Source organism: Gigantopelta aegis, chromosome 13 (genome assembly GCF_016097555.1).
Source record: "Gigantopelta aegis isolate Gae_Host chromosome 13, Gae_host_genome, whole genome shotgun sequence".
Classification (NCBI taxonomy): domain Eukaryota; kingdom Metazoa; phylum Mollusca; class Gastropoda; order Neomphalida; family Peltospiridae; genus Gigantopelta; species Gigantopelta aegis.
The window spans coordinates 23,836,295-23,854,393 of NC_054711.1; the positions used below are offsets into that span (position 1 = coordinate 23,836,295).

Here is an 18,099-nt window from a genome sequence, read left to right on the forward strand (position 1 = left end):
CAAGCCATATTTTTAATTTTATTGATATAGAACAGGCCTTTTATTTTAAGACTTGTTCTAATAACAAATCAACAAGAAACAGGTTTGTTGATCGTAATTTTGTTTTGTCATACAAAATTATTTTTAAGTAACATATTTCATAAAATTCACTGCAGAGATATATGTAAATATAATGTACACCTAAATAATAAAATAATAATTGTTAACTAATGTATTTTTATTCTTAGATTAACCTGTCTAACAGGTTTTCGTTTTATCACATTACCGATGATGTAATCAATAATGCACAAAAATCAAAGAAAAACTGACTTTCACATTTGTGATAAACAGGCAACTACTTCGTTCTAAACTTAAACAACAAAACAATAAAAGATTTTTTCCTTTTTTAAATACAAATGGTATCGATTATAATGTGTCTATCAAATATTTATGTCAGCCGAGACGTTCCAAGTGGGGAATCGGAACTCGATTGCAACTCCAAGGTATTCCGATTTATTCACGAGCTGAGACTATTATGTTATCAAGACCATGTTTATTTAACTCAAACCACAATATTGGTATAACATTTTGCAATGTGACACTGCTGATTTTTTTTTTTAAGTACAACAATTGCTAAAAATTAGATACTGCTTTGTAAAAAACATTTTTACTTGTCCAACGGATATTATCACTAAGGTACATTATGCTTGTCTGAGTAAATTTCCACTTGTCTGGACAAACGGACAAGTGCTTGTTTCGAATGTTGTTGACTGTCATATTAGGTCAGGTCAGGTCAGGTCAAAGAGTTTAACGTGCACATTCAGAGCAAGCTGTTGTAGCACACGCCTGTCCTGGGCGCAGGTGTCGGCCTCGGCCAGTTCCTCCATCCAGGACAGGTCTGTCATATTAGGTCAGGTCAGGTCATAGGCTTTACATGCACATTTAGAGCAAGCTGTTGTAGCATACGCCTATCCTGGGCGCAGGTGTCGGCCTCAGCCAGTTCCTCCGTCCAGGACAGGTCTGTCATATTAGGTCAGGTCAGGTCATAGGCTTTACATGCACATTTAGAGCAAGCTGTTGTAGCGCACGTCTGTCTTGGGCACTAGAACTGGCCTTGGCCGGCTCCTCCGTCCAGGACAGGAAAGGTGGGGGGTGGGGGGGGGGGGGGAGGGACCACCTGAGTACCAGCAGCCCGACCGTGGTCGGTAGCAGGCGGAGGGCTGTCATATTATTTTAATAGATAAAATATAGGCTAAATGCAATCCTTAAGAAAATGGCTGTTACATATTAAATATGCGCCTACTTTATTTATTCTGTTAATTTCGTTTTATTCTTTATTAACAAAAAAACATTTCTATTTTAAAGACTTTTGTATCAAAATTAATTAGACTATTAAATGTAGTTTGTTTCTTTTTAACAGTGGATCAAAAGTAGAAAACTGGCACTCCATCATTCGACAGGGATTAGTGGTGGCGTCTGACACAGAAAAGCAGGTCAGACTGAGTGGTTAAATTCATTGATTGATTGATTCATTTCAACTTATGCTTATATCAAATTAATATTCAAGCACACACCTCAGCTATCTGAGCTGTCTGTCCAGGAAAGTGGGTTAGTTGTTAGTGGTTAGTGAGGGAGAAGAAGGTGCAGTGGTCTTACACCTACCCATTGAGTCGTTAAAACTTGCTCTGGCTGGGAGCCGGTTCTGGGTTGTGAACCCAGTACCTACCAGCCTTATTGAAAATTTATATGTTGGCATCACATTTGGATGGTATAGAATGGTCAAGAATTTTTTTTATTTGGAAGTTGTTGGCCAAATTAAAGTTTATTTTGTTTAACAACACAACTAGTTCACATTGATTTATTTATTGGATGTCAAACATTTGGTAATTTTGACATGTAGTCTTAGAGAGGAAACCCACTACATTTTTCCATTAGCACCAGGTGATCTTTTATATGCACCATCCCACAGACAGGATAGCATGGCCTTTGATATGTCATGGTGCACTGGCTGGAACAAGAAATAACCCAATGGGTCCACTGATGGGGATCGATCCTAGATCGACCGCACATTAGGTGAGCGCTTTACCACTGGGCTATATCCCGCCCCAGCTTCAAATTGGCAAATTTGATCAGAAAATATGTACAGTTAGCAAAATTCAAGCCTAATTGGTTAGCTCAACAACGAACATGGCAGGGCATCTACAAATGTGCAGTCCCCCTGTACTTCTGTGCTCCCACCTGGCATCCTCATCCTCTGCCACTAATATAGCTGGTCTGATCCACTGATGGGAGATGGCAGGTGTGTGGCACAGATAGCCACAAGAGACAAGCACCTGTCGTGGTTGGAGAGACTAGGACTGGGATGTGGAAGTATACAGCGAAAGAAGTCATAAGATAGGAGGAGAGTCGTATATCGGGAAGAAATGAGAGAAATGAAAAGGGGCAGTGGGATAGAAAAAGAAGAAGTATATTTGTGAAATTCAACATTAATGTGCATATGGCAAATGATCGCTTAAAGCATCTTTCTAATGTTTGTGCTGATGTTTGTAGCAGTCATTATTCATTTTACTTTGAAATGTATATTTTTTCTTTTGTATGAAATTATTGGAAGGTAAAATCTGGTTTAGGCTACCACAAATATTAGGAGGGCAACAAACACATTGTTTATACATACAGACACTGATATAATAAACAAGAAACTATATTTAATATGTAATTTTAGTCATCAAAAAGGACCTGTTAATCATAACCATGTTACAATGGCAGCAGACTCAGAACATTCCCTTCAAATCTTTCAATTTAATTGGATAATTATATGCTTTATCAGGGCTCGAACTTAAGAATTTGTCTCCCACGGCAATTTTTAAAAGAATTGCCATTGGTGAAACAGTCCACTGACAGTAATTTTGAGCCTGCCTATGGCAATTTTTTTTAAATTGACATTTGCAGCAAATAAACCTGAATGAAAGGCTATCTTGTTGTATGTAGACATCTTTTAAATGTGCAAATGTTAAATATTGGCAGATAATGTACACCAGGTGTATACATTCCACCATTGTTGAGGAGCTTTATCAACGGCACGAAAGTGCCATCGGTGATGTTCTCTACCTACGGCAATTTATATCTCAACGACGGCAATTCCCATCGATGCCGCCGTTAAGTTCGAGCCCTGCATTATGTTAATTATCTCAGCCGTTGTTGTCATTACAGTCAGTCAAGTTTTTTAAACATCTGTCATGGACAGGTAGCTATTAAGTAATATTTTTTCGATCCCTGAAAATTGTACATTGTTTGACTGGAAATGTTTGGATTACAGGTTAATGGAGCAATTTATGGAAAAGGAATTTATTTGAGTCCATCCGTGAGTGTTTCGTCAAAATATTCAGGAATCGGCTACAGTGTATACAATCCAGACATGTGCAAGGTATTAAATCAAGTCTATCCTTAATAGCGGTTCCCACCAAAAATATTTGTTAATTTTTGCTTTGAAACATAACATTTATACCTTCAGCGACATGTATATAAGAATTGTTTCTCATTTTTTAGGAATTTATCGATGTATAAAAGTCACAAATGGTATAAAATCGCGTAGCGTAGCGAACCGATTTTATACTACATTTGTGACTTTTATACATCGATAAATTCCTAAAAAATGAGAAACAATTCTTATAATTACAAACAGTACAAGAAGTGTACCTTAAAACACTCAAAAATAATTTCTTTCGTTCTTGCCGTCAACCATGTTCTGTAAATAAGCGTAGGAATACATGTATACATACTATTGGAAATTGTCCGCTAAAAATTAAAATAAGTATTGAATCAACAAAAACAGTGTATATATCTTTATTATAACTTCTTTTTAAAAAATGAAACAATTTCATGTGCAGATTTGTCTTGTGTTTTTCTATCGCAAAGTGACCTTGATATTAACTTTTGTTTACGTGTAGTGACTGTTGGTGTTGTGCGGTTATTTCGATCTTGGTCTTCCGTGATGACGTATTTTTATGAGGTTTATGGAAGGATAACGCTTGGTTTTTTAGTGACGTCAGCCAATCAGAATACAGTAAATCGTATAAATTCGGAAAGTTTGTAATTGTATGCATATAAAAATTACATCCAAATAATTTTATTTACAGTTATACAAATTAAATTATTTTAGGGGGAAATCTTTAGAGTATGTAGCACGCATTAAAGGAAGGGACAATTAAGGCATTTGGCCTGGTATGCATATTCAACAATATATAACGCACATTATTGTTTAATATCGACAAGTATAATCATATACATGTAATTAATTAATAAAACGCTTAAATGTGACGGCTATCATATATAACGGGCGCAGCCATTTTGTACCATCCCAGTGAATACTCCCTCTGGCGAGCTAGTGGTTACGTAATACCTAACGTGTCACATCAGGAATTAGTCTTCGAACTGAAGAAATAAAACATACCTGATTTTTTGCAGATGCATCACAATGTTCTGTAATAATATCCATCCCAGTAAGCTGGCAACATAATACAGTTATTTCAACACTTTGACAATGGTGGCTTATTTTGTATTGAAAAATAATATATACTTAAGTTTTGTACATACATTAACCCACGTACTGAAATAATAATCGGAGTGTGTTCTTGGTTAATTGGTCTTTTCTTTCCGTGGCCTGTACCTGTGGTTCCTGATTGGCAGGTGTATATTTAGACGGTCCCCAGACACTGTGTCTAGACACACTAAAAGGACGTGCCTCTTTTATTAAGATCACAAGGTATTGTCTGATAGCCGTGTGGACGCCCCTCAAATCGTAATGGACATTATCACTTTATTACTGTAAGTAATTCTGTAAAACCCTTGATTAAGTAGACTTTCCCATCTAAAATCACAAAACTGACCAATTACGTAGTCCTAAAGGAAAGAAAATTATCATTTGGGTATCGTGAGAGGTCGTTTTTGCTTGAACATTCTCTACCAATAGGCCTAATAATAAGCATTTTTTCTTTGGATTTTTTTTAAAGAGAAAAATACTATAACTCCATCATTTCGTTCTATTGATGCAAATTGAAATATATTTAGTTAAATAGTTTATTATACACATGTACTATCAAGTCATTTATGTTGTTTTACAAGTCAGGTTGATGAAAGCGAAGTGCCTTGTCGTAAATTAGAGAATTTGTTTACACTGTGCTTAAGAGGGGTTGGATGGAGCTGACGTCACTTTGCCCCAAGCTATACCACCGGACGTCACAAAAATTAAACAAAATGGCTGCCCCCAGTTAGAAGGAATAATCATCTTTTTTTTATTAATTCTAAAATTACGCATTTTTCATTTGTTAAAGTGTCAGTATGTGTTGGTGGTTCGGGTATGCACCTTTCCAACACATAAGGCTCAGGGGTTTCCCCAGGGCCGCTAGGCGTAGCGGCTCGACATGTCTTGGTCCGTAAAGTGAGCACGTTGTCGGGGTGGAAGCGCCTTAAATCAATTGCCGCTACGCCTTGATTTGAAGTGCTTTAGAAAAACCATTATCACAAGTATGAGCGTGGCAGTCAGTTACCTCTTACAAACAACTTGTGTGACAGTATTTCAAGCACACCTAATCACTATGGTCAAGGTCAAGGTCAAAGGGTTTTACGTGCACATTCAGAGCAAGCTGTTGTAGCGCACGCCTGTCGTGGGCACAGGTGCCGGCCTCTCTGTCCAAGACAGGAAACATCACTATGGTAGGTAGAAACTTCCTAAATACCTAACAATGGACCAGTCGTTTGCTCACAATTGGTGTTTGGTAATTTTACTATCTCTACTGGGACCGTTAATCCGCCAGGAAGGCACTTGTGCGGAACGGGATTCCGTGCCGAGCAATCAAGCTTCAAAGCCGAACAAAGAAGATGCCAATTGACAGAATCAACTGTACCATTTAACTGAATAAACGATAGGTGAAACACTTTTTAAAAGTACAACTTTAATTTGCCAAACAATCTTTTCTATCCTGACACCCCCTTCCCAAAACACACACACTGAAAACATCGATCTGTGTATGTCTGCCCATTCGACGACAAAGGAAACCGCCTTCTGTTTGATACATACAAGAAAAGTTATATTTTATTTCAACAATACAAAAATGGCTAATAAAACTGGTAAATGGCTAAAATTTTGGCTAATCCATTTTCTATCTTCTGTTGTGAACAAACGGTTACATAATCTATCCGACACCTGAAATATAATAATAATACCAAATATCCAATTAGCGTAATAGCGATCTCGCGACCGGAAACTGTGTCATCTAGAATACAGCATAATAATGTTTGCTTATTTTAATAATCACAGTTATTAATTTTAACGGCAACATGTATGAAAGCAACGTCTGAACGATCTGTAGCTTGTTATTTTAACTTTGTAAAGTCTTTGAACCAAAGTAATAAAAACGACCAACAATGCGTGTCAGTTTCAGTACACATGCTAGTTCAGGACCGAAGACAAGTAGGCTAGGGCCGAGTTCAGTAAGCGAGCATAACAAAAACGTCCGCTAGACTGGTTTATGCGCTTCACGTTAAACCCAACGTCCACGTCGAGAACCAATCACATAATTCGCGAACGTTAGGAAACCGTTCGTTGGCTGCTCTCAGTGTGCATAGGGTCACGCTTGACAGTCAGCCGATATGTTTAACAATTAAACAATACGATTATACGCAAGTAAATCTTCATGTAAATTTAATATTATATCATGACATTTGTTAGATAAAGTATTATAAAAAAATGTAGACTGTAAGGTGACATCTCAAAAGTTAGCTAGATTTTAAAAATACCGTAAATAGTAAATAGTTGTAAAAACGTAAAGTCGGCATTCTTAGGCTACGTATTTTACAAGCTGAAATCAACAACAAGCATTTAACACGACGCGGAAATCAACAACATGGCGCAAATTACGAAATTGTTGGGGTAGGGAATTGATGGGTTACTTTAAAAAAAAGCAGTTCAAACCAACATAAAGATTGCTATTTCAAAGAAATAATGTCATAGGCCTTAGACGTTGGGATGGGTGTTTGCAGAGGGCACTGGCTTTCAACTCTACATATCTCTCACCCCCCACCCCCCCCACTGAAAAATCAAAGTAATATATTAACTGCCCCTAACCCAATTGCTATCTTTGATTTTGATCAGGGACCAGTTTTATTCCAGTTTGTACATAATTAGCTGAAAAAGATGCATTTTCATATTCATATATAAATACTCTATACAGTACTGCACAAAACAATTTTGGCTAAACCATTTTCATTATGTCTAACAAAAATCCCATTTGGCATAAAATAATAATTATAATAATAAAATTAAATAAATCATATAAATTAAATAAAAATAATAAAAAATATAAAATAAATAATATAATAATATTAATTTAAAAATAAAATAAAAAACATGATTTGCTGGATTGACGGCAAACAATTGTTTTCAACCCACTACTCCACTTATTTTGGCTTGATTTGTGTTACATTGATGCTAAAATGTAAGCGCCTTAAAAAAATCCTGGGGAAAGGCCTGCGGCTCTTGTTTGAGTTTACCCTCCCTTTAACTAATACACATTCAACATACCAAATGTACCCAGATTTATTTGCGGTCAACTGACAAAAGAAACAAAGATATATTTAGCCACAAATTATTTGGGAAACCCTTCTTGTTCAGTGCCAGACTTTTTAACATTATTATTCTAGAGTTAATTATGAAAAGATTATGCATGGGATCGATTAATTTGTAGTTATTTTATTACAAATAGATGTACATGCATGTAAATGTGAAAATAACAAAATATTGTAGTAACTGTTTCAACTTTGAAATAGGACCTTTTATTTCACAGTTTTGTGGGATTTGTGTTATGACAAGACCTGTAGCCATAATGTGACTTATGGAACTTTTTACAGTTTTTTCTTATTCGGTGGGCCTATTGGGCTATTTCTAGTTCCAGTCAGTGCACCACAACTGGTATATCAAAGGCCGTGGTATGTTTCTACCCTGTCTGTGGGATGGTGCATATAAAAGATCCCTTGCTGCTAATCGAAAAGAGTAGCCCATGAAGTGGCGGCAGCGGGTTTCCTTCTTCAATATCTGTGTGGTTCTTAACCATATGTCTGATGCCATATAACTGTAAATAAGATGTGTTGATTGCGTCGTTAAATAAAACATTTCTTTTTAATGACATCCCATCTGACGTAATAACATCAGTATCTGAGATTTATTGAAGGATAATATTAAGTTTTTAAAGCGACGTCGTCTATTTAGAATAAAGTAAATCGGATTTGTAACTATTAATATATGATCTTGTTTCTCTGTTTCAGTCAACCTCTAGGTTCTTGACAAGTGATAGCATCACCTGCATAGCTCTTTGTGAAGGTGAGTGCTTCAGGAATCACAAGTCTAACTGCAGACCATCAGTTTTCTAGTTAGTGTAAAATATGCTGAGAGAAATAAATTTTAAAACCCCACTTATTGTATTGTAGACCACATTTTAGTCACTGTTAAGTAGCCTGTCCACTTGTGCGTATGCAGTGCATACACATTTTGTGTGTGTGTGTGTGTCCATTTATACATTAATTTAACAGTATGGTTTTGAATCCACTTGTGTGTTTTCGTAAACATTTCCATATATAATGGCGTAGCCAGCATGATGCAGATGAGGCGCTTGCCTCGTCTGGAGTTCCCCCAGATTTATTTTATTTTTCCCATGACACTGATATAATTTATTTTATAGGTCTGGGTTTGCCTTGGCATTTTTTCCTTTCTGGCTACGCCCCAGATATACATTTCAGTACCTACATGTACATGATCTGGTCAGCAAAAACCTATCTGTAGCCTGTATGCCAGACCACACTCCACACTGGATTTATAAATGGACACAGTCTTATGTTATTTCATTGTTTGGGATTTTAGCCATATCTGCGTCTGTGTCTGCATATGCACAAGTGGACCAGTGGCAGATCCAAAACATCCATTTAGGGGGGTCCCAATGCCATGTGGTGAAATGCCAAGGGAACTTTGGGCAAGGTTTAGAGGGGGATGGAAATTAATATGTAATAAAATTATAACTCGCAAAATTTAGTGGTGGCTGGGCCCAGGGCACTCCCCCCCCCCCCCCCCCCCCCCCCCGATCAACCTCTGTGAACGCGCTACCCTAGGGTCTAATTAGTCTGGTTAACACTGCTGATTTTATATATTGATAATCAGACCTCACAGATGGATTATTAATCAATTATAGTATAGTTTAGTATAGTTTTGACTATTGCCATGTTTTTACCACCGACTTACCCATTACTGTGAGTAAACAGTACTTGATGGAAATGCAAGATAGATACAGTGATTACATTCCTGTTTATTAACAGATGTCTGATAGACAAAATACTTTGTATATTCTTGTGTAAGGTTTCTCTTGGTTGTTTTGCAGTAATAACATCTCCAGATCTGAAAAAGCATGGTGACATTTGGGTGTGTCCAAAAGACTGTCATGTCTGCACAAGATTCTTCTTTGTGTGAGTAAAACAAGGATTGAATGGCACTTTCTTTCTTGGGGGAAGAAAGAAAATGTTTTATTTAACGACACACTCAACACATTTTTTATGGTTATATGGTGTCAGACATATGCTTAAGGACCACACAGATATTGAGAGAGGAATACCCGTTGTCGCCACTTCATGGGCTACTCTTTTCGATTAGTAGCAAGGGATCTTTTATATGCACCATCCCATAGACAGGATAGCACAAACCACGGCCTTTGATGTACAAGTCGTGGTGCACTGGCTGGAGCGAGAAATAACCCAATGGGCCCACTGACGGGGATCGATCCCAAACCGACCGTGCATCAAGCGAGCGCTTTACCACCGGGCTACGTCTCGCCCCTTTCTGGGAGGAGTTGAGTGATGTCAGTATTGATGTTCCAATGATTGATTTTAATAAAAACTGATTGGTCTGGCTCTTTTTTTTTTTACCACTTGCCATCGGGATCACATAAAGTAATTTTTAGTGGCCCAAATCTAAAAATCACTGGCCTCGTGGGCATCGGGCCACTATTTTAGATTCTAGAACCTCTGGTGATGATCAGTGATAAAAATCCATAATCAAAAAAAAAAAAATTCATAATCAATTACAGGGCTAGCTCTGGGTGAACACAAAGTTTCGCCAAATTATTTATTAAATTTCAAAAATGGCAGAAAACCAGTTATTTTATAAAAAAAAAATGTAGTAAAATAATTTTGCCAACTCAAAATAAATTTCCCAGTTGTTTCAAAATTCGCAATTGGCGAATTTGGCAACTGCTAGAGCTAGTCCTGAATTATGCAGGAAAATGTTAACTAATTGTTCATCCAGTTTAGACGAGTGAATGGATGTAAATACAGTAGAATCTTGTTGGGTCGAACTCGGAATGGTCGCATACACGGTATTATTAACGCTCAAACCAAAAACAAAGTCCCGAGTTACACTTACACGTCACTGACTGAATGGCTAGCTCGGACTATCCGATGGGTAGAACACTTTTTAAACGATTGTGTAATATATGGCTATAATTAATGTATTCAGTATCACATTGAAAATAGCTATTTGTTTCCTCATTCCCAATCCCGAGGGGTGTGATGTAGCTCAGTGGTAAAGCGTTCGCTCGATGCGCGGTCGGTCTGGGATCGATCCCCGTCGGTTGGCCCATTGGGCAATTTCTCGCTCCAGCCAGTAAACCACGACTGGTACATCATAGGCCATGGTATGTGTTATCCTGTCTGTGGGATGATGCATATAAAAGATCCCTTGCTGCTAATTGTAAAGATTAGCCCATGTAGTGGTGACAGTGGGTTTCCTCTCTCAATATCTGTGTGGTACTTAACCATATGTCTGACGCCATATAACCGTAAATAAAATGTGTTGAGTGCGTTGTTAAATAAACCATTTCCTTTCTTCCTTCATTCCCAATTCCAGAATTCATAGCTTAACATTGTGAGGTTAATTATGGTGTCCTGTTAATGCTTTTTTGATTAAATATTTTAAACTGATTGTTCCCTGCAACAGCAAGGTTGTTACATTTTTAATAATTGTGTTCATAGAACATACAGTGAAACTCCTCTTAACTGGACACCAACTGAACCAAGTAAAATGTTTGTTTTAAGGTGGTATTTAGTTTATAGAGGTTCTTTTTTGTTGTGATATTTAAAAAGGGAGTGAAAAACTTCAAGTTTTGGGGAAATTCTGGTTACTGAGGGTCCAGTTTAGAGAGGTTTCACAGCACATCGTCTAGCTAATCTGAAGGCTAAAACCATTAAATATTTTCACAATTAAATCTGCCAGTGTCCAAAGAATGTTTTTACAAGTTCGTGCCTAATTGGATGAAGTTTCAGCACATTTTAAGACAGATACATAATATTTGCAAAAAGAAATATTACTTACATGTATGTAAGCTAAATAAGTATATATATATAAATAATGTAATAATGTTCTGTGGGTCTAAAACATCATAGGGATTTTTTATAATTTAAAACAAATGATAAAAGTTTTGACTACTAAAAGGCTTAGAGCTGGGCGGTATTGATATTTCAGGTTTGGTAGTGGTATTTGGGGGGGGGGGGGGGGGGGGGGGATTTATCTCGGTATTGGTACAGTATTCGATATTCATACAATACCAATTCTGATATCAAGCAGTATTTTTGGTATACTCTACTTTAAAGTCTTACCTGCTAATTTCATGTAAATAATATTAAATTCCATACACAAGGCCCTCATCTCTTCTTTTCAGATATTTTGCGTTCGTCAGATATATAGTTAGTGCTTTACTAAATGGCGGATAACATTTTTGAATACCGAAATTTCGGTATTTTGAAATTTGCTCAGTACGGTAAATTGGCACTGACATGATACCGATACTGAACGGTATATACAAATACGGTATACCGCCCATTTCTAATAACACTTTTGTTTTGCTGATACTTGGTCCCAACTTTGCTGCAATTGTAAAAAAGACAATTGGGCTAATATAGCCTTGTTAGACTCCTACCACTGCATCCGGATGGGATTATATATAGGTTTCCTCTCCCATCTTTCTGTCCATCTGTCTGTCCATCTGTCCATCTCTCACAAATATAGTTTTCCAGACTTTTCATTTGCATTGTCTCAAGATATGAAATTTTGTAGAAAGCTTTATCATAAAGAGTTACAGATCACATTTGTGTTTCATGGGGATTTACCCATTCTCGGCAATTACGACCAGATGATTTATTTCATTTCAACTTAGTTTCATGCTTATATCCAATTAAGGTTCAAGCACGCTGTCCTGGGTACACACCTCAGCTATCTGGACTGTCTGTCGAGGACTGTGTGTTAGTTGGTTAGTGGTTAGTGAGAGTGGCCTTATACACCTACCCACTGAGCCCTTAAAGGTAGGGTCAACTCAAACAAGAGCCTTATGTGTTGGAAAGATGCATACCCAGACACATACTGACACTTTAACAAATGAAAAACGCGTAATTTTAGAGTTAATAAAAAACCCATGATTATTCCTGCTAACTGGGGGCAGCCATTTTGTTTCGTTTTTGTGACGTCCGGTGGGATAGCTTGGGGCGAAGTGACGTCAGCTCCTGACCATCTCCTGTATGTACAGTGTAAACAAAAGCAGTAATTTTCGACAAGGCGATTCTCTTTGATCAACCTGACTTGTAAAACAGCATAAATGACGTAATAATATAATAAACTATTCAACTAAATATATTTCGAGTTGCATTAACGGAACAAAATGGGGTTATAGTATTTTTCTCTGTTTAATAATCCAAAGGAAAAATGTACACTATTAGGCCTATTGATATGCTACGTTGGAGCAAAAACGACAACCCACAATACCCAAGTGATAATTTTTTAGCTTGGGGCGAAGCGATGTCAGCTCCATCCATCTCCTCTGCACAGTGTAAACAAATGCTCTAATTTATGACAAGATGCTTCGCTTTCATCAACCTGACTTGTAAAACAACATAAATGACTTGATAGTACAACTAACTATTTAACTAAATATATTTCAATTTGCATCAATATAACGAAATGGAGTTATAGTATTTTTTTCTTTTAAAAAATCCAAAGAAAAAATGCATATTATTAGGCCTATTGGTAGGATACGTTCAAGCAAAAACGACCATTCACGATACCCAAGTGATAATTTTCTTTTCTTTGGGATTACGTAATTGGTCGGTTTTGTGATTTTGGATGGGAAAGTCTACTTAATCAAGGGTTTTACAGAATTACTTACAGTAATAAAGCAGGACCGTCCATTACGTTTTGAGGTTATCACACAATACCCTGTGATCTTAATAAAAGAGGCATGTCTTTTTAGTGTGTCTAGACACAGTGTCTGGGGACCATCTAAATATACACCTGCCAATCAGGAACCACAGGTACAGGCCACGGAAAGAAAAGACCAATTGACCAAGAAAACACTCCGATTATTATTTCAGTACATGGGTTAATTTATGTACAAAACATAATACAGTCACACTTTGACAATGGTGGTTTATTTTGTATTGAATCATAATATATAATTGTTGCCGGCTGACTGGGATGGCTATTATTACAGAACATTGCGATGCATCCGCAAAAATCAGGTATGTTTTGTTTCTTCAGTTCGAAGACTAATTCCTGACGTGACGTGTTAGGCATTACGTAACCACCAGCTCGCCAGAGGGCGTATTCACTGGGATGGTACAAAATGGCTACGCCCGTTATATATAGTAGCCATCACATTTAACCGTTTTATTAATTAACTATACGATTATACTTGTTGATATTAAGGAATAATGTGCATTATATATCGTTGAATATGCATACCAGGCCAAATGCCTTAATTGTCCCTTCCTTTAAGAACTCGCTCTGGGTTGGAGCCCATACCGGGCTGCTATCCCTGTACCTACCAGCCTGTAGTCTGATGGCTTAATCACTGCGCCACCGAGGCCGGTGGCCAGATCAAGTTTGACTTTAATGGCTGGCTGGCTGGCTAATTTTTACATGCTCATATACCACGAAGGTTTCGAGAATGTCTATCTCAAGTCCTGTCTCTGGATAGCCAGAGGCTTGACTCGGACAGATAATTTACCGGGCAATTTGTACTTTAATGGGAATTTATTCAAGGGTCACAACTGTCAGAAAATGTGTGACAGAGTTATGCCCCTTGAACTTAGTCCTGCAAACATTTGTGAGGCCAATATGATAATGGACGTCATGCTTTAGCACTACTGTTAGTAAGTTTGTTAACAATAATATATATATTTTTTCATATGTAAAACATTATTCAGAAATTTAATCCAGTTTGGACTACTACAAATGTTGAATGGCCAGAACCACATTGTATATACATTTATAGACAACTGATATTCTGAACAAGAAAATGTGTCATTTATAGGTCTCTTTTTGTTACATGTTACAATCTCTGGACTGTCTCTAACTTTTTGGGAGGTGTGGGATGTAGCCCAGTGGTAAAGCGCTCGCTTGATGTGTGGTCGGTCTGGGATTCATCCCCATCGGTGGGCCCATTGTGCTATTTCTCGTTCCAGCCAGTGCACCACATCTGATATATCAAAGGCCATGGTATATGCTATCTTGTCTGTGGGATGGTGCATATAAAAGATCCCATGCTACGAATGGAAAAATGTAGCAGGTTTCCTCTCTAAGACATGTATATGTTAAATTATCAAATGTTTGACATCCAATAGCCGATGATTAATAAATCAGTGTGCTCTGGTGATGTCGTTAAACAATACAAACTTCTTCTAACATTTTGGGAGGGATCTAGCTCAGTCGGTAGAGTGTTCACCCGAGGTGATTGTGTTGTAGGATCAAATCACTTCAGTGGACCCATTTTCTGATTGTTTTTTCACCCATCCTAACCAGTACCCCAGGACTGGTATGAGCTGTCCTGTCTGTGGGATGGTGTATATAGAATATCCCTTGCCACTAATGATCACCCATCCTAACCAGTACCCCAGGACTGGTATGAGCTGTCCTGTCTGTGGGATGGTGTATATAGAATATCCCATGCCACTAATGATCACCTATCCCAAGCAGTACCCCAAGACTGGTATGAGCTGTCCTGTCTGTGGGATGGTGTATATAGAATATCCCTTGCCACTAATGATCACCTATCCCAAGCAGTACCCCAGGACTGGTATGAGCTGTCCTGTCTGTGGGATGGTATATATAGAATATCCCTTGCCACTAATGATCACCTATCCCAAGCAGTACCCAATGACTGGTATGAGCTGTCCTGTCTGTGGGATGGTGTATATAGAATATCCCTTGCCACTAATGATCACCTATCCCAACCAGTACCCAATGACTGACATGTGCTGTCCTGTCTGTGGGATGGTATATATAAAATATCCCTTGCCACTAATGAAAAAATGTAACGGATTTCCTCTCTTAGACTATATGTCAGAATCAGAAAAATGCTTGTGTCAATTCTTTTAATTAATGTGGGGCAGGACATAGCCAAGTGGTAAAGCACTCACTTGTTGTGCAGTCATTGGGCTATTTCTCGTTCCAGCCAGTGCACCATGACTGGATGGTCTATAAAAGGCTGTGGTATGTGCTATCATGTCTATGGGATGGTGCATATAAAAGATCCCTTGCTTTTAATGGAAAAATGTAGCAGGTTTCCTCTCCAAAACTATGTCACAATTACAAAATGTTTGACGTCCAATAGCCGATGATAAATAAATCAATGTGCTCTAGTGAGGATGTTAAACACAACAAACTTTAAAAAAATTTTATTTAACTTATTTACAGGCATGAAGAGGACCAGGTGGGTTATATCGATGTGCATACTCAAGATCAAAAGTACAAGGAGGAAATTTCTAAAGCAGTCGGCTACCATAAGCACACTGTCAGGTGAAAATGTAACTTGCCAAATATGTTGAATTGGCCGTTAACTGTGTTTAACTGGGACATTGATCTTGCATTCAAGTCTTTTAAAGTTGCAGATCTTGCAGTTTAAATCAATGAAAATGGACACTAAGTTGGGTTAATTTATAAAAAATATAACACATATCAATAAAGACCCTAGTTTCAACCCACGAAAATGAACACTAAGTTTGGTTAATTTATAAAAAATGTAACACATATCAATAAAGACCCTAGTTTCAACCTATGAAAATGGACACTAAGTTGGGTTAATTTATAAAAAATGAAAGACATTTGAATAAAGACCCTAATGTAAACTCACTGGCTACCAGCGGAATTTGCTATTTATCAAACATAATCAAACAACCAGAAATTATGCTAAACAAATTGACATAATAATTTCAGACTTCATTTGGTCTTATAGAAAACATTTTATATCAAGAGAGCAACTTCTTCAACTACCTAGGTGGGTTGGGAGTTGTAAATGTTTGATTAAAAATTAACACTCAAAGAATTAAATTCATAACACGGTCACTCAGGTTAGAGGGATCGATGGGCTTTGGAAATCACTAGCCGGTTACTTTTTAAACCAGTATAAAAATGTAAATATCGAAAGATATGCTTGTAATGTAACATTATCAACAGAAAACAGGGCCCTATTTCACAAAACATCGTAAGTTACGTCTGCTACTAGCAGTTACACCGGCCGTGCGTTTACACGTGTTTGGCATCAATTTCACGCAGAAACTTACATCATTACGAAGGCTGGAGTATTTTAAAGACAAAAGAAAATGAAATATGGGCTCTTCTAACTATATTTGTTGAACTATAATAGTAATAAGAATCGTAGATTTACGTTTACGTTCAAAACGTAACTTACGATGTTTAGTGAAATAGGCTCCTGAACTTCAGATCAATGCTGAACATTTACAAACAAATGTTACTAGCTTGGACAGACTTGGACTTGAAGGGATGTACCCTAGTTTTTAAACACTAAGGCATATATTTTACTATTAGAACTGAAATCATACTTTATTTAGATTTTATTGTTTAGTTTATCCATTTCCATACATTCAAAGAGTTTTTGGCCATCCTGCTGTTTTTAATATCACAAAATGCATTTCTCATATTTTTAAAAACACACGTGCATCTGAGAGGTAACAGTTATGGAGTTGAATTTTAGTGAGGGTACAGGTATTTCACCATTTCAAAGTCACAAACTCATGTTTCATTCAATTGTAACTTTATCCAAATATGTTACAGGTTTGTAGATTAACTAAACTTTGTGTTACTTTTCATGGGCTGAAACTAGGTTTTCATGGACATATTACATGTAGTTCAGAGATGTGATTTTGGACCTTGTAATGACTTTGCAATTTTTATTTATTTTATTTTGTTTAATGTGATTTTATTTTAATTTTAGGGACATTCCTGACTTTGTAATATCAGTGCACTCTTTTGGAGTACCATAAAAATTTAATTAAAGAATAATTAGTTAATGATGTAGGGTATCAACTTTATCCTGTGAAGGTAAGAATGGTGAATTCCCCATTTGGTCCGGCCATGATAAACCAGATATCCTATATCAATAACTAGCTGTTATTTCTATTATGTACCGTAATTCTTAAAAAAAACTAGCTGTTATTTCTATTATGTACCGTAATCCATAAAAACACTAGCTGTTATTTCTATTATGTACCGTAATCCATCAATAACTAGCTATTATTTCTACTATGTACTGTAATCCATAAAAACACTAGCTGTTATTTCTACTATGTACTGTAATCCATAAAAACACTAGCTGTTATTTCTATTATGTACTGTAATCCATCAATAACTAGCTGTTATTTCTATTATGTACTGTAATCCATATAAACACTAGCTGTTATTTCTATTATGTACTGTAATCCATAAAAAAACTAGCTGTTATTTCTGTTATATACCGTAATCCATAAAAAACACTAGCTGTTATTTCTATTATGTACCATAATCAATTTAAAAAACTGGCTGTTATTTCTAGTATGTACCGTAATCCATTAATAACTAGCTGTTATTTCTACTATGCACCATAATCCATTAAAAAAATTTTGGAAACGAAACAATTATTTCAATGTATTTCAGCTATATTGTCCAATTATCTAAGTCAAAGGATGGTTTTGCAATTTATCTATGGATGTGACATAAACATGTATGTACCTTTATGACTTTGCCTAATTGTTTATCATAAT

At 36.8% G+C, this 18,099-nt stretch overlaps 1 protein-coding gene across 1 annotated transcript; it reads left to right on the plus strand.

The window, feature by feature from the left end:
• The first annotated feature begins 429 nt into the window (after nt 1-429).
• Nucleotides 430-16,959, plus strand: LOC121387234 (protein mono-ADP-ribosyltransferase PARP6-like). The gene is made up of 6 exons (XM_041518260.1): nt 430-482; nt 1,400-1,472; nt 3,296-3,403; nt 8,299-8,353; nt 9,402-9,486; nt 15,758-16,959. Exons 1-6 carry the CDS (start codon nt 430-432, stop codon nt 15,861-15,863), a joined length of 480 nt encoding a protein of 159 aa, XP_041374194.1. The 3' UTR covers nt 15,864-16,959.
• Nucleotides 16,960-18,099: the final 1,140 nt, after the last annotated feature.

Coding starts and splice junctions, on each gene's coding strand:
- LOC121387234 (XM_041518260.1), top strand. CDS start 430: ATGTCAGCCGAGACGTTCCAAGTGGGGAATCGGAACTCGATTGCAACT. Junction 3,404..8,298: donor ACAATCCAGACATGTGCAAG/GTATTAAATCAA, acceptor TCTCTGTTTCAG/TCAACCTCTAGGTTCTTGAC. Junction 9,487..15,757: donor TGCACAAGATTCTTCTTTGT/GTGAGTAAAACA, acceptor ACTTATTTACAG/GCATGAAGAGGACCAGGTGG.